The sequence below is a fragment of the Meleagris gallopavo genome, chromosome 21, assembly GCF_905368555.1.
Source record: "Meleagris gallopavo chromosome 21, MGAL_WU_HG_1.1, whole genome shotgun sequence".
Taxonomy (NCBI): Eukaryota; Metazoa; Chordata; class Aves; order Galliformes; family Phasianidae; genus Meleagris; species Meleagris gallopavo.
In genome coordinates, this window is record NC_139424.1 from 8,984,488 (window position 1) to 9,010,530 (window position 26,043).

General features: G+C 43.2%; 3 protein-coding genes across 7 annotated transcripts in view; 1 reads left to right on the forward strand and 2 right to left on the reverse strand.

The window, feature by feature from the left end:
• The window catches only part of AKAP1 (A-kinase anchoring protein 1), a 24,063-nt gene extending 21,860 nt beyond the window's left edge, over positions 1-2,203 (reverse strand). Inside the window, exon 1 of one of the 2 annotated variants that reach the window (XM_085240916.1) lies at positions 2,073-2,203. The gene's annotated coding sequence lies outside the window, so the exon portion shown is untranslated. Of the gene's footprint in view, positions 1-1,983 lie in introns of both variants that reach the window. The other variant, XM_085240915.1, reaches the window with a different exon arrangement.
• LOC116217355 (uncharacterized) lies at positions 354-6,295 on the forward strand. The gene is made up of 2 exons (XM_085240921.1): positions 354-2,706; positions 3,320-6,295. Exon 1 carries the CDS (start codon positions 1,053-1,055, stop codon positions 2,634-2,636), a length of 1,584 nt encoding a protein of 527 aa, XP_085097047.1. The 5' UTR covers positions 354-1,052; the 3' UTR covers positions 2,637-2,706; positions 3,320-6,295.
• A 38-nt stretch (positions 6,296-6,333) lies between these two features.
• NF1 (neurofibromin 1) overlaps positions 6,334-26,043 on the reverse strand; it is an 82,709-nt gene continuing 62,999 nt past the window's right edge. For 2 of the 4 annotated variants that reach the window (XM_085240910.1, XM_085240908.1), the window contains 18 exons: positions 25,673-25,952; positions 24,339-24,553; positions 24,099-24,160; positions 23,858-23,972; positions 23,092-23,193; positions 22,167-22,307; positions 21,468-21,594; positions 20,968-21,099; positions 20,296-20,431; positions 19,298-19,455; positions 18,194-18,316; positions 17,371-17,498; positions 16,570-16,670; positions 15,807-15,949; positions 15,623-15,669; positions 14,621-14,837; positions 14,360-14,410; positions 6,334-12,243 (listed from right to left, as the gene is read on the reverse strand). In XM_085240910.1, coding sequence (XP_085097036.1) covers positions 12,101-12,243; positions 14,360-14,410; positions 14,621-14,837; positions 15,623-15,669; positions 15,807-15,949; positions 16,570-16,670; positions 17,371-17,498; positions 18,194-18,316; positions 19,298-19,455; positions 20,296-20,431; positions 20,968-21,099; positions 21,468-21,594; positions 22,167-22,307; positions 23,092-23,193; positions 23,858-23,972; positions 24,099-24,160; positions 24,339-24,553; positions 25,673-25,952 — 2,421 coding nt within the window. In that variant the 3' untranslated portion in view covers positions 6,334-12,100. The remainder of the gene's footprint in view (positions 12,244-14,359; positions 14,411-14,620; positions 14,838-15,622; positions 15,670-15,806; positions 15,950-16,569; positions 16,671-17,370; positions 17,499-18,193; positions 18,317-19,297; positions 19,456-20,295; positions 20,432-20,967; positions 21,100-21,467; positions 21,595-22,166; positions 22,308-23,091; positions 23,194-23,857; positions 23,973-24,098; positions 24,161-24,338; positions 24,554-25,672; positions 25,953-26,043) is intronic. The other 2 variants (XM_085240911.1, XM_085240909.1) reach the window with 1 other exon arrangement.

Consider the following 26,043-nt stretch of genomic DNA (forward strand, 5'->3'; position numbering starts at 1 on the left):
CCATTCTGCAATAAGCAGAGCATGTTGCTTCTAGAGCATCATGCTCCTCACGTAGCTCTGCTGCTGCACAAACACACTCGCTCTTGAATATGCCCCAAGTCAGCCTACAGTGCTTCCAAAGTAAACTCGAGTCAACACAGCAGTCGATGGCTCCTGGCGTAGAGCAGCTTTGGCAGCAACCCTCACACTGCTGTCACTGACGCCCAGGAGAACCAGGGGGGGATCAGAGCCCACAGACCGCTGGGTCTGACCCTCAGGTACCGCCCCTCACGCTGTGTTTGGTGAGGGGAATTCCTGCTGTCTCACCCCACGCGCTGGGGGGCAGCTACCTTTACCCCAAGGCTTTCGAGGCAGTTGAGGAAAGAGAGGGAAGCTCTCTACACAAGCACCCCAGCACATCTCCAGAGCTTTTAGGAATGCGGTTCCTCCAGTGGGTATCTAAGCTCGGCATGACTAACAACAGCAAACCTAAATAAGGAACAGCCACCAGAGAGTACAAAAATGGGTTCCTGCAGCACCGTCCCATACAGATCCCCACCAACATCAGCTGTTTCACATCTGACAGCCATCAGCCCGTAGCCCCATGGCACAGGTGCCGCAGAGCCTCGTGAGAGCTGTTGGGAGTCCCTCTACAAACCACTGCAAGCAGCAGGTGCTGGGTGAGCAGCACAGGCTCTGCAAGTGATGCATTAAGGCAGCTTCTATTGAGTGTCAAGCACAGTTTGAGTCCTACGAGTTTTGTGCTCCCTTTCACTTACTAAAACTCGAGTCTCCTTCAGTGCAGTAGGCAGCACGTGCAAGCAAACCAATCAAACAAGGATGAAGCTGTGAAATGAAGGTGCGCAGAGAGAAGCCGCGCTACCTTCGTGCCGAAGGAATCACAGACAGACATCAACCGGTGCCAGGCACGGCACTCTTCATCCGGCACCCAGAAGCTCATTACAGACAGCAGAGGCTCAGCGCCGAACTGCGTCCCACGGGGAGCTCCGGCAGAGGGGCGGGCGGAGCCCAGCGCAGCTCCACGGCGCCCGGCCCGGCCTCCCTCCCAGCACATGCTCAGTAGATCATTCACAGACAAAGTAAACACGACGAAAATAAAGTTAGCTTCTCTCGCTACAACTTTCCCCAGCAACGAGCCATTTCCTTTCAACTCAAAGTCCACAGCGGCTCTGATAACGCTCCTGGGCGCGAACGCAGCCGCCGGCCTCAGCGAGGCAGCGCACGGCCCTGGAAACACTGCGCACCCCGCCGCCTCCCCCGACAGGCGGACCGCAGCTCCGCGCGGTTCCTATCGCAGCGGAACGCCTCCCCAAGGATGCCCGCACCACGCCGCGCTCCCAGCTCCGCGTCGGGACATCGCAGAGCTCCGGAAGGCGGCACAGCCCTACCCGGTAAACGGGACCTTCCTTCGTTATGGGGCGGGAGAGCAGCGCAGGAGCCCCAGGAGAACGGGTCCGTTCGAGTGCAGCTCCGCGAGCAGCGACGCGCCGGAACGCAACCGCTGCGCTCCCGAGTGCGGTCCGTGCGGCGTGCAAGCAAACAAACGAACCGACGAGCAAAAGCACGCGTCGCACCGGGCGGCGGTCGGCGGCAGCTCCCATCGGGAACGCCCGCAGCACGGCCAGGCCCCGCCGCCTCACGCACAGCAGAACGGCGTCGGCCACACCGCGATCCCGCAGCACGCGGCGGCACCGCGGACAGCGGCCGCCGTGCGGAGCGGCCCCGAGCGGCTCCCGCCGTCCCGCCCGGTGCCCCCGGGTGACCTCCAGGCCGGGCCGACTGCGCTGACCTTGGGCTCGGCACGGCCACGCAGGACCCTCCGCGGCCCCCAGAGCGCAACGAGCGGCTGCGCGCGAGGCGGGCGCGGCACCCCGGGCACCGGCGGAGCGGCAGAAGCTCCGGGCCCGCGGCCGACGGCTGACAGCCCGAGAAGGAGGGCCGCGAGGATGAAGGGATCCGGGCCCGGCCGCGCGCGGTACTTACGGACGGTCCGGCGCGGCGCTGCCCCTCCCGGCGCCGGTGCCCGAGCCGGTCCCGGTCCCACCCGCCGCCCCCCGCCCGCGCCGACCCACGTGCCGCCCGGCCGGGCCGCCGCGCTGGGACATGCACCGCACCGCGCCCCGCCCGCGCGCCACGCCCCTCTCGCGAGAGCGGCGCCGGACCGCCGCGCCTGCGCACTGCGTCCCGCCGGTGCCCGAGGAGCGCCCCGACCGCCCGGGCGCGAGGAGGATCGCGGCCCCGCCCCCGCCCCCGCCCCCGCCCGCCTCCATTCGCTGCTCCGGCGCTCCGCCCGACGTCTCGCGGCGCAGCTCCCGGCCGGAGCTGTCGGCCGCGCTGATCCTCGCCGCCGAGGGGACGTTTCGGTAGCGAGCGCGACCGCAGCCTCTGCGTGCCGGGCTGAGGAAGGCGGAAAGGCGCGTGTCGCGGCCGGGAACGCCGCGCTCCGGGCCGTGGGCGCTTCGCTTTCGTTTCAGCGTGAAGTGGCGGCGTTCCTCGCAGCGCTGCGCGGCACGGAGGAAAAGCTTTGCGGTGGCGTCCGGGCAGCGCTGTGCCGTGTGCTGTGCGCGCTGTGGTCATTTGCGGCGCCTGATCGTGAGATGTTTCCTTTACCGAAGGTCACGAGGGCGCGTGTGTAATGATGAACATTTGAGCTGTGGGGACGCGAAGGTGTGTCTGTCTGTCTGCGGCACAGAGCTGAGCTCTTCGGTCAGTTGAAGTTCCGGGCTGTATTGTAGGGAAACCAAAACCGTGTGATACCGCTAAGGATAACGACACATCAAATAAAGCAAACGGCTAACAGTGATACCCGCTGCTGTCTCACAGTCACGTTCTCACTGAATTTCATGAGCAGGAAATGCCTCCTGGCCGGCTGGCTCAGCTGCCACCACGGCTTAAAAAGCAAGCAAATGTCCCTGGCAAGAAGAATTGGCACCAAACAAAGCAAAAAGAGTACTGAAAATGAGTAAAGGATGAGGGAGTTACGTCAGCACCCTCAAGGCCAATTTACTCTTGGTTTGTTTTGTTTTTTACCTCCGCCTTTGTTGCAAATTGCAGGCCTACCCATTAACATCTCAAACAGAACTGAAAAGTGAGAAGGCCAACAGAAGTGTACTTGCACAATTGCTTTGCAGGATATTTGATCCAGTTGTTGGAGTGTGACAGCAGGATCCTGGCTTTCAGTGTGAGCCTGGTTTCATGTCCCTGAACCCACACTGTTTTGTCAGCAGTGCTGGCTACTTGTTGCTCTGGGTGCAGAGCAACACAGCCAGCTGTCAGCTGCAGTTACAAAAGGGAGCAGCTGTAATTTTTCCTTTTCTAGGAACCACATGAGGCCAGCAGTGAAAACCAGTGACCACCCTGGCTGGAAGGGGACCAGAGAAGAATCACACCTGGAGAAAGAGATCCCATCCAGCTTTCCAAAGGACAGGAGACACAGAGCAGGTGACAGCCCCTCCTTTTTCCATGAGCAGTAATTCAGCTCACAGAAACTCAGGAGCCAAATGTTTGAAGCAAACATGTAAGTTTCTTCCCTTGTTTTGTTGTCCTGCCCCTGCCAACCCATGGCCTCACGTGTTCATATGGTGAGGCCTTTACTCCTTTGTGTGCTTTGTGCTGCTCTGAAGCAGGCTCCCCTTTGGCTCACTGCCACTCTGTGCCATCTCTGGCCCATGTTCAGTCATGTTTGTCTGTAGACAATTGGGTGGGTCTCACACACTATAGAACTCTGCACGTGCTCTCACTGTGAGAAGAGCTGGAAGAACCAGTAAAAAGGGGAAAGAACCCTGGCTGATACTGCAGGGAGCGGGAGGACACAGCCAGCAAGTGAATGTGCTTCACAGAGTGCAAATTAAGGCACAAAGAACAGAGCCCAGGACAGGTGAGGAGGCAGAGGCAGTCACTGCGACCCTCATCTAGCATCTTATCTTAACCACAAGTGCTGAGTTAATAAACAAGGTCTTGGAAAAGTCAGCCCCAGTCAGGCTGTCTCTGATCTGTCCCTTCAGGAGACAGTCACTTCACTTACCTGTGTCTTTAATGCCACAGTCTGGATAAGCAATTCTTGTACAGCTCAACAAAGCCATTCTGCTGAGCATCCAGCTCTGCACAGAATTCATTCTCTGAGCATACCAGTCAGGAGCAGAAGCTGCAGAGCAGATCTTTTTCATTTTTCTAAAGAACAGTGTGCTATGAAGAAAACCTAACAGTTTAATAGTTCAGTGGGAGTTTCTTAAACACAGAGTTAGTCATCTAGTCATCACTATAATGCTATCATTTGACTGTACCTTAAGATGCAGCCGTCGAAGTTCTTCATTGTGTTGAGCAGCAAAGTTGTGCTTGTTTTAACAAGTTACATCATGGGAGACTTTATTCTACGTTCTCCACCCACACAACCCCAGGATTTATTTTCATCTGAGAACTTGTTAATAATACCAGCGAAGAAACTAATGTTCCAAGATGTTTAGGATTCACACACAAATCTTAAATTCTACTGGTAGAAACAGAACATCATTGCTTTGATAGGGAATAGTCAGTAACACTCTTCACAGCAGGAAGAGTTTTAGTTCTTAGTTCCATGGCGCTGTGCCTGAGCATGATATACTTACTCAGGTTAATGTATTTTCTGCCTACTTTGCCAATCCAGATGGGCTTAAAGGGAGGAAAGAAAAATAAGTATTTGATGATCACAGAAGTGACCAACTTGCAGTAGAACTCAATGCTGTGGTAGGATGCTAAGGACCAGACTACAGCATTTCATGCACGTGGGTGTTTCTCAGATGTAGCAGTTTGCCCAGGACAGGATTTGGTCACTTTAACAAATGGCTCTGAGCCACCCTGGGGTCAGCAAAGTGGGGCAAAGAACAGGACATCTCTGCCCCGGCCCTCAAAGCAGTGCAATGTGATAAACAGAACGGCTACTTTGCTTTTATCTGCTGTGTTTCCTTAAACCAGCTGCACACAGCTGTGAAGCAGCCTGAGATGAGGCTGATCCTCACAGCAATGTTACCATTCAGAGGTGTCAGATTCAGCCCAATGTATGTGCCAAAGTTGCCCTCAGTGCTGGCACCCCACCAGCTTCTGAAAAGGGCTTTCAATTGTTACACCTGTGCAATTTTTGTTGTTTTTTAGTGTTCACAAGAAAGTCTGACATTATCATTAAAGAGAACTACAATTTTTTATGAAACATCTGGGCTGTCTGAAGTGTGAATATTGAAAAGACTTGTTATTCCAATCAGAGGTATTTGGAAATACGTATGCTGGCCAGAGACAGCTTAGTATTTAGAAATTATCTACTCTTACTACAGGTCAGTCGTATTCCAGGGGTTTACAGCAGTTTTAACAATTGCAGTTTTCCTTCTTGTACAGTTTTACCTTATTTAACTCTACTACAAAATCTGTACCCTTTCATCAAAGAAGTTCTGAATTTAGACTTTTTTTTCCTTTGTAAAATATTCTGGCATATTGGTGCCAGCTGGGCAGGGATTCTGAAGCTATTTCCAAATAGAGAAGTGGTTGCTCTGAGGATGCCACTTTTTTCCCTTGTGTAGAGTTGTTCGACTGCATAAAGACTGAGCTAAAAAACTCCCCATTCATTCTGTACCACAAGTAACAAGGAAGGTCAACTGTCCAAAAGAAGAATGTCAGCATTTTTAGCAGCAGTCACTTAGCACGGCTTCAGAAAATACCTCTCTTAGGGCTTCTCTTTACGCACAGTACTGCTATTTCTGATACAGATTAATGACCATTTCCTCTAAAGTAAAGAAAACGTACTCCTATAGGAGATACTCAACTAATTATGATTCATAAAGGCAGCATATAAGTACTTACACATTTTTAGTAAAAAGTATTCCCCTAAAAGAGAAATAATTTTTTTTTTAATTTTGCAATAGAGGTTGCCTGACAGTTGAAACTTGAAGCTTTTAAGCTAGAAAAGCCCACATAGACAAATTATACTGATATGTTCTTTAAAGGCCAAGCAGCTGTTTTATTAAAATACTGAATTTACATTAAAAAGTCTGATTCTTTCCATTATAATAATCTTACTGAAGTGACATGAAATTCATGACAAGGAGCTAGCTTTATTCTGTCCACATTCTGTCCTCAGTTACCCACAGACAGTTCTGCTACTATTCAAAACTGTGCAAGTTCACACCCACATAGAAGCACATTTGTCTGGAAAGACAAATCCCAAGGCAATTGGTTCTCATATTCCCTAGGAAAAACAGCTTTTCAAATCCCAATTTCAAACCCATCCAAATCTGTGTTCCAAGAAACAGAAAAAGGATTTCAGAATATACCAACTCCCATAAGTGAATGACCTTCAAACAACTTGAAGCAGGTTGAATTTACATTTTACTTCAAAAAAAGGCAAAGTACATACATGAGGAGAAGATGGGAGGAACAACAGTTACCTGAAACCAGGCTTCTACCATTTCTGCCTAAGCTTACCAGCTGTGTCTGAATCAGCAGGGCTCTGGCCTGCCCTGGCACACTTGCTCACCATGGGAACAGGACTGTGTATCGAGGGAACATTTTCAAAGTTGAGGCCCAAATGGAAAGAGTAAGATATCATACACAGTGTAAGTTTATAGTACACAGCTTTGTTTTTAAATGACATAACGCAACAGCAGGAAGGAGAAGTAGTAGTTAACAATTACTAACACTAGAATAATCAAATTTGTATGTTATACATATACAGCAACTAACTGCTTTACAAAAAAAGCAAAATAATACAATATATTGTCACATGTATTTACAGTGTAGTAAATATACTTTTCTGTCAAATTTTACACAAAAAATATTTACAGGTGAATATACTGCATTAAAAAAAATGGTGGGACCAACACTAAAAGTGACTTTCTGTGGTAAGTTTGTTGCATAACAGTAAGACGTGCTTCATTACATTTGTAAAAATTAAACTTAGGATGAAACAGAAAAAGCCCTAAAACCTACAACCCATTTAGGAAGAGAGCACTGGAATGCTCCCAAGTGCTCGGTCCACAATACTTATTTGAAAGGTTTCCTATTCCTGGAAACTTCATGCACAGTAAAGCAGAAACATTGGCATAATTAACAGGTAGGTTATGTACTATTCAAATACTACTGAATTATCTTTAAGTCAGGGAAAATACAAACACAAAATGTTAATCATCTTTACAGTACTTAACTGTAGTTAGTAGTAATGGATAGCATGTTCTAAAACAGGGGTGTCAAACATACAGTCCCCATAGTGTAGCTACGTGGTCCACGTGGTTTTTCTGAATGTAAGTTTTCATTCTGAAGTACACAGACTGCATGGCTGCAGAGCTGATCCTCAGACCATGATGAGGGCAGCCTGTGCGGTGCTGAGCGCTGCCTGAAACAGTGACTGGAAGGTCTGAACTTGGGAGTCTCCCACTTCTTACATCAGGTTTCTAGCCTGATCTCGAAGCATTGTCACCAGCAACTAACTAACTGCTGATCACTAGCATCAATGGAATGACAGGATGAGGAGAGGGTTAAAAGAGGCTGGATTAGAAATGGAGAGCAGTGCTCACAGGAATGAAACAGAGCAGGACACAGAATATGCAAAACAGGAAAAGGGAACAAATAAAGGAGGATATGAGAAGGAAAACAAAAAGGTAAAGCAATAGCAATGGCTATTACAGGGAGCAGGTTTTCACGGTGATGGATGACAGTAAGGCACTGACCAACCATATACTAATCAAAGTTTACGAGTGAAAGGAAGGCGTTCTCCCCCTTGATCTAAGCACAAACTTCCTGAACCCTGGTGCTGCTGTGTATCAGGACAAACATAGCCCTGAGTTACATCTTTGCTGTAGACTGTGGCCATCTAGAGTCCTGCATTCAGGTCTGGGCTCCCCAAAGGCAGATATGGACCTGTCGGAGCAAGTCCAGAAGAGGCCAGGAGGATGCTCAGAGGAGAGCTGAAGCAGCTCTCTTATGGAGACAGGCTGAGGGAGTTGGGCTGTTCAGCCTGGAGAAGGCTCTGGAAGACCTCACTGCGGTCCCCGGGGGCTGCAGGAAAGGACTGTCAGGGAGTGTGAGGGCTTTAAACTAAAAGGGTAGAATTAGACCAGGTAAAAGGAAAAAATTCCTCACAGTGAGGGTGGTGAGGCCTTGGCACAGGCTGCCCCGAGCAGCTATGGGTGTTCCATGCCTGGAGGTGCTGGAGGCCAGGCTGGGTGGGCCCTGGGCAGCCTGTGCTGGTGGGAGGTGCCCCACCACGGCAGAGGCTGCAACGTGAGCTTTAAGGCTCCTTCTATCCAAACCATTCTACGGTTCTGTGTCTATAGTTACACCAGCTCTTTTTACCTAAAATGTTTGACACCCCTGCTCTGAAAGTTCGGGTCACCTCACTGAAGTACACAGTGAAAACGTTAAATGACTCCTTCCAAGAAATAGAACAAATTAAATTTGGATGACTTGCTTTATCAATGTATCATTTGTTTCAGTCAGGACCGAGAGCTTACAGTAGTTCTAGTTCTCACTGAAAAGGTAATTTTGGTTTCACCATACTCATAGCTGTAAGAATGCAGTAGTTCTTATTTCATGATGCATTTTTTATAGAGGCAATGCAAAATATTAAAGAGTTGCTCTCAAATGCACTCAGTCCAAACAGAGCAGAGTTGGCAGTTCATCTGGAATTATTTTTAAAGAAAATTTTCTCACAGAGAAACAACTGAACGTTATCTTTTTGTATCAGTAAATTATAAGAGATTCTTTCTTCCTCCCACCTATGGAGGGAATAACTCTATAGGTTTCTACAATTCATTGTCTTCAGCAAAACAGAAAGGGCTGGAAGTAGCTTGGTTCAGTATAATCAGGTGCAAACTGGCAGCGATACGGAAGCTATTAGCAATTTGATGTATGAGATGAAAAAGGTTTTTAAATCAGTGACTCCCAAAATTACAAATGCATAGCAGCTGAAAAACATGGCACAAGTCACTGCTCTACTCCTTAATTTAAGCCTAGCCTTGTAACCCTTCATAGATCTAACAGTTCAGGAATCATGATTCTACTGCAGCTCTACGCAATCAAGAGTAAAAAAATGTGGTTAATTGCACAAGTCTTCATATTTTCCAATGATTCTATTTCAAGATTGCTAATTCTACATTTTCATCCTGTTTTGGCAAACTATTTGCATATTAAGCTTGTATTCATAGTTCTTCCAGGACTGTAAACAAATTAGAAGAATTGTTATTTTATGAATCAATACAATAAAGGCATTTTTATTTACATAAATGTTACATTGTTAATGTGTGGATACACGTGAATTATGTGCTATATCAATAAAATCTGAACGCTTATAATTGTACCATTCTCTAATAATTTAGCTGTGGAGTTTGATTTACTGAAAGCCACTAACAAAATTGCACTAGAGGATTTTATTTTTTTCATATAGTGGATATACTTTTTTTTTCCCCTTCTAAAGCCATTTATAGGTTGTTAACTTCTAACATACAACAGAGATCTGAATCTAGGAAGTTTAACTGTTCTTTAGCAGTAGATTTGCTTAGCCCTACAATGAGCACGTGGATGTCAGGCCTTTGTCAGAATGCCCATCCACCTCCGAGATCCAACGCTCTGTGCATCTTCAGTCTGTGCAGGTAATGTCTGTAGCACCCAGTGCTACATCTTTACACATGATTCAACATAGCAGCATATTATCACAGTCCCCATTGCTAATGCACTACTGTGGCTGACAAGTCTTTCACAGTGATAGCAATTTCAGTTTCATATAACCCCCAAGTATGAGCCCTTACAAACTAAAACCTCTTGAAAGTTCTGCAAGAAAAGTTTGATTGCAAATGTCTGTACTGATAGCAGAAATTGCACTGCAAACATTCAAACGTAACCTGGATTTGACAAAGTGTCAGTTACTTTTAAATTTGTGTACCTTGAGCAAACATTTTTATATCACTGCTTGAACAGCACAAAAGCAGCTCTGCCAAACAACCTCCCAGAGCTGAAAGTTAATCAATAAAATTTTCCCCTCTGTATCCCAATAGTTTTTCTGCCAGGAATTTCTTGAAAGTGTATTGTTAGAACAGCAAAACTAAAGCATACGTTAAATGGAAGAAAGAAGGAATAGATTATAAACACTGCTATAATGATACCATAATAGTCAGTTCTTGACAGTTTTCTTAAAATCATAGAATCACAAGGTTGGAAAGGACCTACAAGATCATCCAGTCCAACCGTCCTCCCATCACCACTGCTACCACAAGCACTAAACCAGATCTCACAGCTCCTCATCCAGACGCCTCTTGAGCACTGCCAGGGACAATGACTCCACCACCTCCCTGGGCAGCCATCCAGTGCCTGACCACTCTCTGAGAGAAAAAGTTCTTCCTTATGTCTAACCTAAACCTCCTCTGGTACAACTTGTGGCCATTTCCTCGGGTTCTGTTTGTTGCCTGGGAGAAGAGGCCAAACCCCTCTTCACCACAACCTCCCTTCAGGAAGTTGTAAAGTGCAGTGAGGTCTCCTCTGAGCCTCCTCTTCTCCAGACTGAACAATCCCAGCTCCCTCAGCCGCTCCTCATAAGACTTGTGCTCCAGACCCCTCACCAGCTTTGTTGCCCTTCTCTGGACACGTTCCTCAATGTCTTGTAGTGAGGGGCCCAAAACTGAACACAGCACTCGAGGTGCGGCCTCACCAGTGCTGAGTACAGGGGATGATCACCTCCCTGCTCCTGCTGGCCGCACCATTTCTGATGCAGGCCAGGATGCCGTTGGCCCTCTTGGCCACCTGGGGACATGTTGGCTCATGTTCAGCCGAGCATCAACCAACACCCCCAGGTCCCTTTTCTCTTCACACTCATCCAGCCATTCAGCCCCAAAGCCTATAACGCTGCTTGGGGTTGTTGTGGCCAAAGTGCAGGACCTGGCACTTGGCCTTGTTGAACCTCATCTCATTCACCTCAGCCCGGCAATCCAGCTTATCTAAATCCTTCTGAAGGGCCTCCCTACCCTCAGGCACAACAACACTACCTCCCAACTTGGTGTAACCTGCAAACCTACTGAGGATCCCCTCATCTAGGTCATCAATAAAGATATTAAACAAGGTGGGTCCCAGTACCAACTCCTGGGGGACACCACTTGAAACAAGTCACCAGCTGGACTTAACTCCATTAACCACTACCCGTTGGGCATGGCCCTCCAGCCAGTTCCTTACCCAAAGGAGTGAATACCTGTCCAGGCCACAGGCAGCCAGTTTCCCCAGAAGAAGCCTGTGAGAGACTGTGTCAAAGGCTTTGCTGAAGTCTAGTTAGACTACATCAACAGCTTTTCCCTCATCTACTGTGTCCCTTGTCTTTCCACTGTATAACCTTTTATAGTGCAGTTAAAGTACAGCAAAAAAAAAAAAAAAAAAAAAAAAAACTCTTGGAAAAAAGACAGTTTATCCAGTCTGGTCCATATACAGTCCAAGTGTTTGAAGCTATGGTCTGGGAAATGAAGAGACTCATGAAGCCTCCTTGTCCTCTCAATTTATTGCTAATTACTAGGAATTTAATCTAATCAACCAATTCTGGCTAAGCTCATTGTACGGCAGCTATTGTTAAGATTCTTTTAAGCACGGTAAAAAAAAGTCCACAGCTAAAAATCCTACAGGTTTGAATCAAAACCAGGATGATAGTAACTTCCCCTGGCTCATAAAGCCACTACCTTGAGAAGTGTGCAAACAGGATTAAGTATTAACACTTTCCTTTATAGAAGAAACAAACAAGGCAAATCACAGAAGCAAGGTAGAACCGTCTATGGGAAATGGCTTTCGTATTTGGACAAGGTATGTTCCGCAGTGTTATAGAACTCACATCTCCTTCGCCTACAAAGTCCTTCAGGGTCTACAAGTGGTTCTGAAACACTGGCTTAAATAAAAATAAAAAAAACAGAAAAAAAGAAAGAAGGCATTAAAATTGAGGCAATGTTTCAGGAGTTGATCATCTGGCAACATGGCTGACAGGATGGGAACTTGAAAAATTAAGTGCAGCATCACAACTGGTGGGGGGCCCTTTGCAAGAGGCCCACGTACGTCAGTCAGTTTCCAAAAAAACAACCCAAAAAAACGATCAAACGAAAAAAAACAACCCCAAGTTTCACACAATCTTCTTAATGCTGTGACGTTTCAAGCTGCCAGCACTCCGCTGCTTTTGCACCTGGCTGGCAGAGCCATGGCGCATCCTCCCGCTGTTGGTGTGGCCAGCGGTGGGCGAGAGCTCCACGTTCTCCTTGTCGATCCCTGGGAAAACACACAGACCAAGGTGTTAGCCTTGCTACTTTGCCACCCTGCGACTCAGCACCATAACAACAGTCGCTTCTGCAAATGAACAGGTTAGCATGGAAGTGCCTCCACGGTACAAAATACTGTGACACCCTCGATGCCAGAATCAAGGCACCCTGCCAGGCCACGCGGCGCCAGGCAACGGCGACACAGGTGGCACTCGGTGATTGTGCTCAGGACACAACCCAGGTCTGCCATGCGAACAGGTGGCGGTGAGGAGACAGCCTCTGGGAACACAAGCAGCCAGCAGTGCTGCCCTATAGCTGGGAAAGCACTTCAGACATCCAACTAACAAAGTATTTAAAATAACTTGTAACTCTCTTAGCAAGAAGTAACACAGCCTTACTGGTGACAATGACTCGCAAATGAGAGATCTGATGCAGCTGTTTTATTGCAGTACTGTAATATGAAGAATAATTTTTTCAGATCTAATTTACAACTCTGAGCTCAGAAAGCACAGCTCCTATCAGATCCAACACTTCCCTGTGCTAACCTTCGTAAGGACAGGAAAAGTCACTGCAAATACTCCTGAAATTCCACTAGTAACAAACAGGGCAGAGAGACTCAGATCCAGTTCAGGAGAGAGGGCAGAGTGCTCTGCTCTGGAGTTGCCTCAACACCCTGCAGCTGACAGCACTGTCAGAGCTGCCTGTGCACGAGGCTGCTTGTTTGCAGGAGTGCGTGCTGATGTATTTGTGGGCAGAATGAACAAGGGTACTTGGAAACAAAATGCTCCATCCATACCCTCAAAAGACACCCTCCCAAATCAAGAATAAAGAAACTCTAGGGCCAAAGCTTGGACATAATTGCACGATCACTGTCAAGACGTGAGTCTGGAAATTTTCATGACTGCTATTGCAAAAGTGCTGCTCTCCCAGACACAGGCAGGAGGTAGAAGGCGAGGATGAAACCAGCCAGGATTTCTACCCCAGTGCACATACTCTCTTAGAAGCTTTAGACAAATTCTACGGTGTTGTGCTCAAGGAATCACATCAAACAACCAACCTAAACAAACCCCACCAGTGTAACTTCATGCTGACATGATGACAGCACACGATTGGGTATGAACCACTGCTCTACATCTCTGGGATACAGTCTGTCATTTGAAGACATAAATGTCTTAGTGCAGACATGCTTTCAATCAGTCGTTACTTTTATGCTAACCCTGTTTTGAGTTAATCACTCGTGTGGCAGCACCTTCGTGCAGCTGTCACTTTACTTCTGCTACAAAATGAGTATGCTTGAGGCACATTTAACAACACTAAACACTTACAGTACATGTGCAGCATTGGAATGAGCAGTAGGAAAGGTATATTAATGGGAGAGGCTCAAAGTATAACCAGCAGCAAAAATTAGGATGTCTGACAGCAAATGAAAAGGTTGGAGCAAAATCCTATCACTTCAAACAGTATCTCCCACACTTTTATGTCTCATCCCTCTAAGAAATTAATTCTCATTGGCACAAGCAAGTATAGTGATTACACTCCACTGTTTCACACAGTTACAGTGAAAATCAAAACTACATTCAGAAGCTGTCTGTGGGCTGCTGTCCTTCTGCTCCCTGTGTGTGCAAGCTCATGAAGTCACAAGCTATGATGACAACAGGAAGCAACCTGCAAGGTGAGTAAAAAAAGTCTTTTGCAGTCTTATTTATTTATTTATCCACACAATCAAATGGTGCTGATGAGAATTCATTTTACTGAACCTCCTGTCTGCTGCAATTTAGTCCAAAGAATTTGTGTCTTTTTCCTGGCAGTGTGCAAATGATGCTGAAGCTGACCTCCTGTGAAACTAAAGAGCTCATGAAATAGTTTTACATTTTAGCTTAATATGTGCAGCAGAATAATTTCACATACACTTCTCTGTTACCAAATGTATCTTATTCTTGAAGATGCGAGTGACCTTTGCCGCTACACCATTAATAACTGCTAGCATCACACGAGAAATGCAACAGCTTGGCACTTACACTGAAGCCATTCCTGTGTCCAGGATTAGTAAACTACTTCTCATGCCACAAGCCCAACCCTAAAGCAGATCAAGCAGCATCTCGTGCAAATATGGAAGTAGAGAGTACCTTGATGAGGAAGCTGCATGAAAACTGCAGATTTAGAGCAAGGCAGAGAAGCTTTACAAACACAGAATGAAAGAAAAAACGTAAGTGAATAATGTCCGTGACAAGGGGTGGGGAGAGATGACAGACAAAACATTTAATGCAATTGCAAGAATGCAATCATGTTTGATGTGTAAACACATTAAAAACATAACAAGATGGAGTACTTGGCTGTATAAATTCAGTACATTTCCTTACCTATGAAGTACCACAACTGCTACTGACCTGGGGAGTGCTGGGAAGTTGCGAGCGAGGTCATGGAATTGGAAAGGTTAAGGTTAGCAGTAATGCTAAGCTGGCTCTGCACTGCGGGAGGATACGGAGATGTGGGTGTCAGGAGAGATTCTTCACTGGTTTCCTCATCAATTCCAGGCAAATACGTGTCAATCAAGGCATCAAGAAACTTCACTATGAGCTCAGCATAGTCTGGAATTTGTGTTTGCTGTGAGTGATGGGGGGAAAAAAAAAGTTGGTTCACTTTCTCGTACTTTTCTGTCCATGAATCTCACCCCTAACTCACTGTAAGTTTTCAGTGCTTTTGCCTGAAATTTATAAAAAGCATTTGGAGGCAACTATGTGTGAAAATCCATTTGTGGTCCTTCCCAGCTTAATCTAAATGCAATGCTACAGAGCACTCGCAGATGTAATTTCAGTTCATCTAAGAACTGCAAAGCCAGAGGAGGGGGCTGTTCCATCCATAAGGTTCACAACAACCGAAGTTAAAATGTTATTAGGAGTATTACTTGTACCCCCCAAAGCCTACTGTCAGAACACTGCTACTCTGCTCATGCAGTTCTTGTAGCAATGACTAGAAGCAACAAATGGCAGCACAGATGGTCAATGGATTTATTTCTTCTGTTGTAACATAGAATTTGTCTTTATGGAATTATCATTCTTAATGATTTAAACTCTTAAACAGTAAGATAAGGACAACAAACCAGAGTTGCTGAATAATATTCCATGTCTTTGGAGTCTTTGCAAACTTCAGGATGCTGAAAAGCTCTATTTACCACCTGATTACTATTATCCAGCTTCAGTAAGTTTACTTTATTGAGTTCATCAAAATAGCTGCTGCAGGCTAAAAAACTTCTAGCCATAAAAGTGACCCTTATGTTACTGACTGGCTCATGTAAGTTTTGTCATTTATCACTTATCTGCATCATACCTGGAGCATCAGCATGCTTTATAAAGAGAACAAAGGTAAAAATTGATGAATTTATCTCTTACCTTGGAAAATGGGCCAGCAAACCTCCACAAACCATTAAATCCAAAACCTACAACAACAAACTGAATGTTATGAAGGATTTACGAGGTCAGAGAGAATCCACACTACAAAACTGATCAGCTCTTTTGCCAAGGCATTTTCATTAGGATATCTAACTTGGAATTCAGCAATTAAAAAAAAAATTACTTTGTAGATAAGAAGTTTGGTACTGGGGTGGAGACTCCTCATGGTAGACAACACTCTGAACAATCCCATGAATTGGATTCAACAAATTTGGATCTTGACACAGTGACAAAAGGGTGTTGATCTTGGAATCCAATAAATTATGCCTGAAGAAAAGAAGAGTGGATTATTTTTTTCTACAAAATAAATACGTAGTTTTCTAACCCGTATCTAAAAAGTTACATTGAAAGAGTATCCCGAAGTACACTTTGTATCAGTTTTGATATACACCTGGGTTACTGATTAAAAAATTTGAGTCTATCTGGTACAAAAATATATAAAACTGTATATGTTGACTTATATAGAAAGCTATATAACCACGTAAAAAGTAATTTGATTTTCCACAGTACCAAGTAAGTGCCAAAGCCACGCTAAGTCACCAGATACCGTAATGGCAGCAGTGGCACTGAAAGCTTTTGGGAGGGATGGATGGCTGCACAGACAGGCTCCCTGGCTGCTCTGCCAACCTGCCCAGAGACCAGATGTGTGCCAGAGGGCCATCTGTAGCAGTGCTCTGTGAGGATACCCATTCCCCTAAGAACATTCCTTTTTCCCCTACGTTAAGTAAATGTAATGCTCTCAAACTGTGATGGACATTTGTCTCAAGCAAAGGACAGACTGCTGCTCATAACGTACAAATGAATAAAGCACCTCACACGTGCTTGCCCCGGTCCAGAGACATTTTATAGGAAGTACAGAATCATCACAAACAGCTTTAGATACTTACACAACAGGAAAGACCTTTGGGAAGACAACACTGGCCTCTGCTAAATACTCATATAGAATCCGCTGGTCAAATTCATCAGTAGTGTACTTCACTAACGTTGCCTGTGATAATGCAAAGGACTAAATCAGCATGCTTCTAAGGGAGGCTGAGTAGTTACAGGCTTTTTTGCTTGTTATTGTAGTTTAAGGGTTTTAAGATTTCAAGATTCCAGAAGAAGCAGCGTTACAGAAGATTAATGTGAAGACATGGAATTAAGTTGTTTTATGTCATGAGAAACAATAAGAACAGTTGGATAATAGCTTCTATTTTGGTCCAAAATTAGCTAATCAGTTTTTGACAAAACTGTGCAACTGAGTCTTTCTGCATTATAACAGGAATGCAGTGTACTGGTGGAAGCACTAACATACTGGTTGCTATATTACAATTTAGTCAAGGTTTAAATTGAATTGTGCTGGTATTCTAGCAATTTCCTCTTCTTAACTTTTAAAATATGTAATACATAAGAACAGCTTCTTGTTATATAAAATCAGTTTGTAGTAAAATTCTGTCAGGAAAAAGAATCAATTGTTAGACATGTTCTGAGCTGTAATATAGAACCATGGAAATTCCAAATTTCCCCTCAGGTTGCTTTTCTTAATGGATTTATAAGGTGATTCCTAGGAAGTGTGAAGAAAAGCAGCAAAAGAACAGAGTGGCACAATGCATTCTAAGTTTGATCCACGTGAATTCATGAAGCACCACAAGGAACATTTCTTTGGACGGTGAAAGTAACACACAAAAATACACAGAAAGAAGGCTTACAAGAACTGTAAGCAGCAGTGCTTGAATTTTTGGATCAGTCAGAACTTCTTCATCGAGGAGAACATTTGACTCAGAAACAGAAACTTTTCGGAGATGGGGGTGCTGCTGGGGCGATATTCTCTGGGTTTCTGCCAAATAAAAAAGACCAACTAATCAAAAGCAAAATAAACCTAAAGCAAAACAGAGTTAGATTTTGCATAACAAGTTCAGTTATATACAACCTTCAGAGTTCACCAGAATTTTCATAAAGTATAAAAAAGCAACAATTATGCTGTAATACTAGCAGAGCTAGATTGTCACATGGGATGTATTATCAAATGGCAAACAATAACCCCAATTTCCTATTCAGTGAAATACAGGCCCAGGGGTGGTAAGTAATGTTTTCAGGGTCAGGCAGCAGACTGACATCAGGTACAATAGAAGAACCCTGGTCTTGCATTGCAATTGGGGATGGGGTCACAGGAAGCAGATGTGGGAGAAGATGAAGAGAGGCATTCTAGGCATCATGTCAGATTCCACTTGCAAAATCTGCAGCTAGGGCTCAGTAAGCCATAAAAAGCCAAATTTTACTTACTTCACTCCTGTACATGGTACTTTATAGCTGCCCCTTATCCTGCATCTACAAACTGAGCAACTCTAACTCAAACCTCAATTGCCAGAGATATGGAAGACTACACTCTCCAGAAGCCATTATTAAGATATTTCTCCCTTACCTTGTAGTAACCTAAGCAAATAAACACTGAATTTGGAAATAATCCTTTGTATATAAATACAAAGCATTTATAATTAGTGTTATTCTGAAAATGTTAGTCCTGTTTCTCACCCATTTCATAATCATTTTCGGCTACTCTCCTCATTTTGGGAGGCGTTGTGATTCCAGATTCCATGTCTTGCCTTTTAGGAGCCTTTGTGTCCGATATCAAATGGTCAAAACTTTTCCTTGTACCTAAAAACAATTTATCAGGAAATTAAAAACATTAAACCTAAATCCATACTTCAGTATTTCTGATTGTCTGGCCAACCTACTATCTTATCTGCAACATATCAATAGGAATCTGGGGACATTTTCAGAGATGGTAGAGAAATTATGGTTACACCATGCCGCTCTCCATCACAGTTTCCAAAATGCTTCACAATGCATATGAGAATAGCATGCAGTTTATTCAAGTATGTAAGCTGTGGGCATGCTATGGTTTCCTGGTCAACACATCACATTGAATAAACATGCCAAAATGTGATTATTGAAAAGGAAGCAGTAACAGGATTGTAATGAAAGAAATGCCTCTCTTCTTCATGTACACTTATGTACAAGTTATGTGGAGAACTCATCTTGTTTCACAGAACCATAGTATGTTTTAAGTTGGAAGGGACCTTTACAGGTCATCTCGTCCCACCTTCCTGCAATGAACAGGGACATCCACAGCTCCACCAGGTGCTCACAGCCTGGTCCAGCCTGATCTCGATTGTCTCCAAGGATGGGGCACCACCACTTATCAGGGCAACCTGTTCCAGCGCCTCACCATCCTTACTGTAAAGAACTTCCTTCTTATATCCAAACCACATCTCCCCTCCTGTAGTTTGAAACCACTGCCACTTGGTCTGACACAACAGACCCTGCCGAAGAGTCTGCTCCTCAGAAAACTGAACTGGCACTATGAACCTTAAGTATCTGAATTATCTTTTTTTTTTTTTTAATCACTTCAGCATGCATATTCTGAGTAACATTTTCCATATTCCTCATCAAAGCAAACCAAATTATTCCTTTTCAATTGTAGTGTCCTCTCTTCCCATTTTGTAGAAATCATGTGCATTTCTCTGAATCAGGAAAAAGTACTTAAAGTCAAAACAAATACAAGTATAATTTTTCTCCAGTAACATTTCATGGAGTATCCTGTTGACAAATTAGTAAATTAGGCATCTTAATAACCTAGAAGCTTTTTAGTGTTCGCTTGCGAAGGCTGCCCCATATCCAAACTCATGGACTTTCGTGTTCGAGGGCTTATCTGTCCCACTGTTGGGTAACTGGCAGCCAGATGTCTGTCTGAGCCCTTTGGTGATGACCACGGTTGATTTTCCTTTAGTGTCCTGAAAGTGCAGAGAAATTAAGAAAATCTTTAAAACTTTTGCATATTCAGACATTAATTTTTCAGCTAGCCAAAGTATCCTTTATTAAAACCATATTTTCTAGCAGGTTAATCTCCCAGAAATATGTATTAATAAAAAGTATTTATTTGGCTAGAAAAATATCTGAGCTAGTAAAAACTAACAATCTGGTATGAACCTAATGCTGAAGAGCCGAAAATAAAGCAATAAGAACATAAACAAATCTGCTCATAAGGCAAAATGTAAGACATTTAACATCTGCTGCTCCACATTGGATACTAAAAGGAGAGGTACTGAATAAAGTGCTCCATACTGAGAAAATCTGACTCTGCATGGCACTTCAGGGTTGACTTCCTAGCTTACTTCTGTGGCTGCATATGGACAATCGATAAGATGTCAAAGTTTTCCAATGACAGGAATCAAGCAATTACTTAGCATCTCCTTACTTCATAAAAGACAAACAATTTTACTCTAAAATGCAAATGAAGAATGAGGAGAGACTAGGTCTCATAGAAAAGGGTTATCAAACAAGATTAAGAATCTCCAAAGCAGTTAACTAAAGTCTGAAATTGTTTCACAGACCTCAAAATCATATCTCAAAATCATATTCAGAGAAATCAAAATCATAAACAAATTTCCCTATTTCTTGGTCACAGTAGCATATTAGTCAGAACCACTAATGTGCAGTTGAACATTAACTTAGCTTTAATGAACATGGGGTTTAGTTTTCTATATATCACAGCTTACTTTTAGATAACTTAGTAAAGAAAATAGAGATTGAAATTTGGGTAACTTTTATTATCGAAAAGATAGACAACCAACCTATAGCTAGTGTCACTGTGATGTATGGGATATGTATCCATAGGGACATTTTCCATTGCGACATCTGTCAACAAGAGAGACTTCCTATGTTTTAGGCTGCAGCGACTTCGAACTTCCTCAGACACTGTCAGCAAAGCTAAATTAAAAAAAAAATCAAAGAAAGTTGGTGCAAATTTTCTGGCAGGAATACACTGAAGAATGTAAGCATCTGTTCACATTTTTTACTTAGTACAAAAAAGACCACAGAGATGTAATTACACCTTCCTGAAATGTACAGATTAAAAGTAGGTCATTAAAAAAATAATTGCATTCTCCAACCAGCTAGAATTCCATGATCTAAGCATTTGCCCTCATACAGCCATGTTTTCTGTTTCTAGATCACTAGAAATGTAAATTCTGCAAGGAACAACACACTTTAGAATTTAAAACAAAACACCTTCAGTCTCCCTGAAGCATTCTGGAAGTTGCACAGTAGGTCCTGAGCTGACAAGCCTTCAGACTACACTGTGTCAGAGATGCACAGCAGCCTAACCCAGACTCTTGTCCAACTCCAGTTACAAGTTTCCTTCATACTGATAACAGAGGAATTAGCCTAACACCAGAAGACATTCCCACAATAACCCACTCCTTTCCAGTTAATGCAAGTTCAAAAGAATGTTTGTTTAATTTCACCTGCTAGGTAAGCCACGCTCTGGGTGTTCACCTCAAACTTGTCACAGTTCCTGTGCTTGTTAACCAGAGCTAGTAGTGTATGTAGAATCCTTACTGTTCTTGCTACAGTGGTAGGTGAAGGATGCCTGTACCCTGCAAAATGAGGTTTAAACACCAAATCTTGTATTTAATTTTTGAATACATATTTATGAAGCATAAATATTTTTAAAGGCATTTATAAATATTTTCCAGCATGTTCTCAGGACACTTCATATGTAGGGTAATGAAGTACAACGCTAACAGAAATTGCACATTCAGGACTATTAATTCATTCCCTTTGTCCAAAATCACATAATTACAAAAGTCTGTGCATATACTACATCTATATCTCACAAATCAATCTTCAGTGAGCAGATACAGGCAAGCACAGAGAAAGAAAGTGTTGTGGGAGAAAGAAGTAATGTACTGCAGCAAATGAAACCACACATTCATTTTCACACGAGAGCAACATGCACTCTTACCTTTCAAGAGGTGCCCCACCAGTGCAAAGTTGAAGTTGGAGTTGAAATTTAGCCCAACAAAATGATCCATCTGTTTGCAGTGCCATTCAAGCGGTCTCCTGATCTCCATGAACACCTCTTCTGGGCTCTGACTCAGAGAAAATAAGACATAAGAATATTTCATACAATCAAAGAGTGGTTTTGGCTGGGACCTCGGTACACATCTCCTACCATGGGCAGGGACACCTCCCACCAGCTCAGGCTGCCCAGGGCCCAGCCAGGCCTTGAGCATCTCTGGGTACGGGGCACCACAGCTGCTCTGGGCAGCCTGTGCCAGGGCCTCATTGCCCCCATTATGAATTTCTTCAAAACAGCCTATTTGACTGAAGGTTACTCATCACAATCAATTAAAACAGTGACAAAGCATAGCAATTTTAAGAAAGTACAGGAACCTACTGGCTACTGACTGCACTCCTGACCTGAATACATCTATGTATTTCTCTGTTGCAGTTTGGGACTAACCTAGCTAGTCTCTCTACATCACAGTGTACTGCTGATATTCCACAAGTAAACAGCTTGCAATGCAAATTTTAAGCTTTAATTGCTTAATTATTGTTCACTAGGACAAGGAATATATGTATTTTTTCTTTTGATTAGAACTAACTGCTTGCATGAACTAAGGGTTAATCACAGCTGATTGCTCGCAGAGGGCTTGCTTACCTTATCATTGAACACTCGAAGGCTATCCAAGGTATGCAGATTCTGTTCCAGCAGTGCTGTACCTGCTGAGTATAGATTGACTTCATCCAACTGCAGTACTGCCATGGCTACCCAGAAGAGGGCCTTGTGCATAGGGGAGTCCTAGAAGGAGAAGGGAAATGAAAAGGCCATGATTCTACTTTCACATAAGACAGTGCAAAGCTACCAAGTAAACAGTGAAACAAACTGAAGTTAATATTAATTTTTTTTTAAAGTTTTTGGCTATGTGAATGAAAGTCAAATATGCACATTAAAGCAGCCATTCAAACTTACCTGACAGGAAAAACAAGTTTAATTTTTTTTTTTTTTAGCGTATTTTTAAGGTATTAACAAAGAAGGAGTTGCAAATGCAACCATACTCTCCAGAAATCCCTTCTAGAACTTTGCCATAGAAGTGTGTTCTTTTAAGTGTGCATGACAATGCCACTCCACAGGTAAATTTTGAAGTGATTCATTAATGGTGCACCTACTGATATGCTGATCAATTCATTGAAATAACATAAAAGGGCCAAATTAATATCACATAAGACATAATCAAAATTTATTACAAGGCATGATCAGAAAGATGTATGAACGACTGCAAATTCAAAAGCCAAGATGGAAAATCTTTTGGTGAGAATGAATGCAAACTGCGGCGCAGCCTTTGTGTATATTGCTATGGCCCAGTTTGATGAAGCAGAACAGTACATTCTGAAGTCTTTTTAAAGCTTCTGCACATACAAACATCTGTGACATACTTCCCATATGTAGTACTTTCAAGCGTGAGTCACAGCAGCGATGTGTGAACATCAGATACCACAAGACTTACATACGCTTTAAAGCTTATACTCAAAATTATATAACCCAAAAAATATATTCTGTTTATTTCAGAAATCCAGTTGCTTACCTTGTTAAGAAGAGGCTGCAGTTTGGTGAGTGCTATAACTGTTGCTTCTATTAGAACTTGGCTATTGTAATTATCAGGGCCTTTTAAACAGCTCTCAAGTCCCTTTTTGTAGAAAAAAAGAATAATAAGAAAACAGAACCCATAATTAGATTTTGCTTTATGAAAAGATGAAAGCTCTAAACTATAATGTAGTTCTCAATTAATTTTAAAGGCTGAGTTGCCTTTAAGCCAATTTGAAAGGAGTTTCAGAAATGAAGATCTACAGAAGCATTTATTTATTGCTTTAAACAATCATGCAATATGTGTTAAAAAAGTAAGAGTGCAAGAGCCACAGAATGGCTCTTCTGCAGTTCAGACACTGCACAGTTAAATTTTATATCCACATAACGTTGGTAAAATACTTGAAGAAATTTATCACTGTTCAGCTGCTACAGAACACAACCTTCTTTAGAAAATATGGACATAATTACCAAGCTAGGTAGTATGTTGCAAAGTTTTCTTATAGAAACATTCTGCTTTTTACTGTATTTAGTTGTTCTACACTGTTAACATCCTTAAAAAAAAAAAAAAAGAGTAACACACACAGGTACAGCTAGCTGCAGTACCAGAAAATTTCTCAAATTTCCTATCAGGTTTCTCTGTAGAAGAACATGCTTGAGGAATATATTTGCTGTGCAATTATGCTGAGTTTCATATTCAATAGGAATACTAAAAAAATTTAGTTACTTTATGTGTCAGAGAGGAAGACAAATACAGACCCATATACCTTGCTCAGAATTCGGATTATTTGTTTTATTTGTCCATGAGAGACACGCTTACTTATACAGCCAAAGACAACGAGTGCTCTTGGCTGCAGGGATGGATTATACTGGAATGCAAACCTGTGAAGAAACAGAGTACACTACATTAAATGAATATACAACAGACAAGCTGTGCAATGGAAAACTGAAAATTCCAGGTGTACTACACAGGCAGTTAGGGGTCATGCTTTGAGATCTATAACATACTTTTGAGCTAGTTCAGTCCACTGGTCCAGCCACTTGCATGTTGGAATATCTCTCATACAAGCCTAAAAAGAATGACATTGTTTGAACATATATAACATAAAGAAAATGAATTATTTTAATTCAGAATGCTCAGTTATTTCAGTTGTCAGAAGTGTTCCTTATCACGACATTGGAGGCACTGCTTGTTAAACTGCTTGTTGTAGAACAAGCAGCACTGTAACTTTGTTTTGAAACACATACCTCCATGATCTCCAACAAAGCTTCAGTAACCGTTTCCAAGGAGGTCAGTGCAAAAGTCTCCCTCTCGTAGGAGCCAGGTGAAAATGACCTGTCTCGATAGCTGGAGCGGAATGCTATGACTGCAGCTGATTTCACTTTGCTGATTCCAAACAGCAAATAAAATTTAGGCAGAGAAAATTCAGTCAAGCTCAGTCTTAAAACTTGCTTGGTCTCCTCTGTTGAACAAATTTTTACACATTAGACTTAAAACACTGACACACAATTCATATTTTAAACACACGTAAGCTCACTCTCCCACAAATACACAAGCAGATGATAAACCTTTGCACGTTTCTATACTGTTTTCTTTGCTACTTGTCTCAGAACATGCCAGAACAACCGTGGCCTGTTGCACAGATCACTGAAAACAGTCACAAGAGAGATGCAGTCTGGAAATAGATAAAAAGAAATTTGTCTACAGATGTGATTTTCTGAGACTTTTTCTCATGTTTGTTAGGAGAATGGAAACACGGAGTGCTCCTGGTTTGGAAGGCCAGCATTACTGTCAGTTCAAATGCAGTTAAATTCTGGTTTGGGCTTCCACTGCAATTAAGTCTCTTAGATCAGAAGAAAATGAAGGCCCTGGTACTGGCACTGCATATTCTTACAATTCTGAACTTTGTTCCATTATTGTGTACTTCAAACCCATTTTTTAAACAGGAAGGCTTGCCTTTCTCTTTGTGCATCACAGCAAAGCTTTTCTTTAAATGCAAGTGTCTGTGTCTATGCACACTCTGTCAATACACTTAGATATAAAAGGAGCTTTTAGATACTTAAAAAAACAAGATTACATAAACTTCTTGATTTTTTTTCACAAAATCCAGCCTGATTCTATACTGTACTTCTGTGACTGCTGAACCCTTTGCTATTTCAAATATTTTAGGATTGCTAAAATACAGCTGTATGCAACATCCCTGCTTTAACCATGCAGTTTCAAAATTTCCTTATGTAACTGATATTTGTTACCACATTATGCAACTATTCAGAAGATGCACATCAGCCAGTTTTAGCACAGATGCATTTTATCCTTAATCTGCAATACAGGAACTTACTGGTACTTACTTTCTTCCCTTTTTCAAAGACCCGTTGTACAATTTGTACTACACACCTGCTTGAAACCAGTCATATTTTAACTCCCTCTTCATAGTTATTCTGGCTCATACCCTTTTCTGGTTTCTACACAAGCTCAACAGCAAGACAGTAGTTTCAAGCTCAGAATTGTTGAAAGAGAGAAAGAGAACTCTGGTGTTTCTGAAACTAAAAAGCAATCAATTGAAAACCTGTTAAGAACTTACCACTAAAATGAAGCTGTGAGCAAGTGCACAGAGAATGAATGATGTTGATGACAAGACCATGAGTGGAAGCTCTGAGAGAAAGGGGTCCGGTGGCCACCAACAAAGTAACCACATGAAAGAGGTAGGGGAGATGTGCAGCCACATCCAGAGAATTGTTGAAGGACAGCATCAGCATGTAGCGTGCCAGAATGGCAATATCATCCCACATCAGGTGCTGCTCCAGCGTAGGAGTTGGAGACAAACAAGTCTTGTCAATTATTTTGCACATCCTTCCAATCACCTGAAAAGAGAGCAACCATTTTGCTTCTATGAAACAAAGAGCAAGCTCAAAATTTCAGTAAAAGCTGTTACAAATCAACATTGGAGTTATT

Coding starts and splice junctions, on each gene's coding strand:
- LOC116217355 (XM_085240921.1), top strand. CDS start 1,053: ATGCTCAGTAGATCATTCACAGACAAAGTAAACACGACGAAAATAAAG.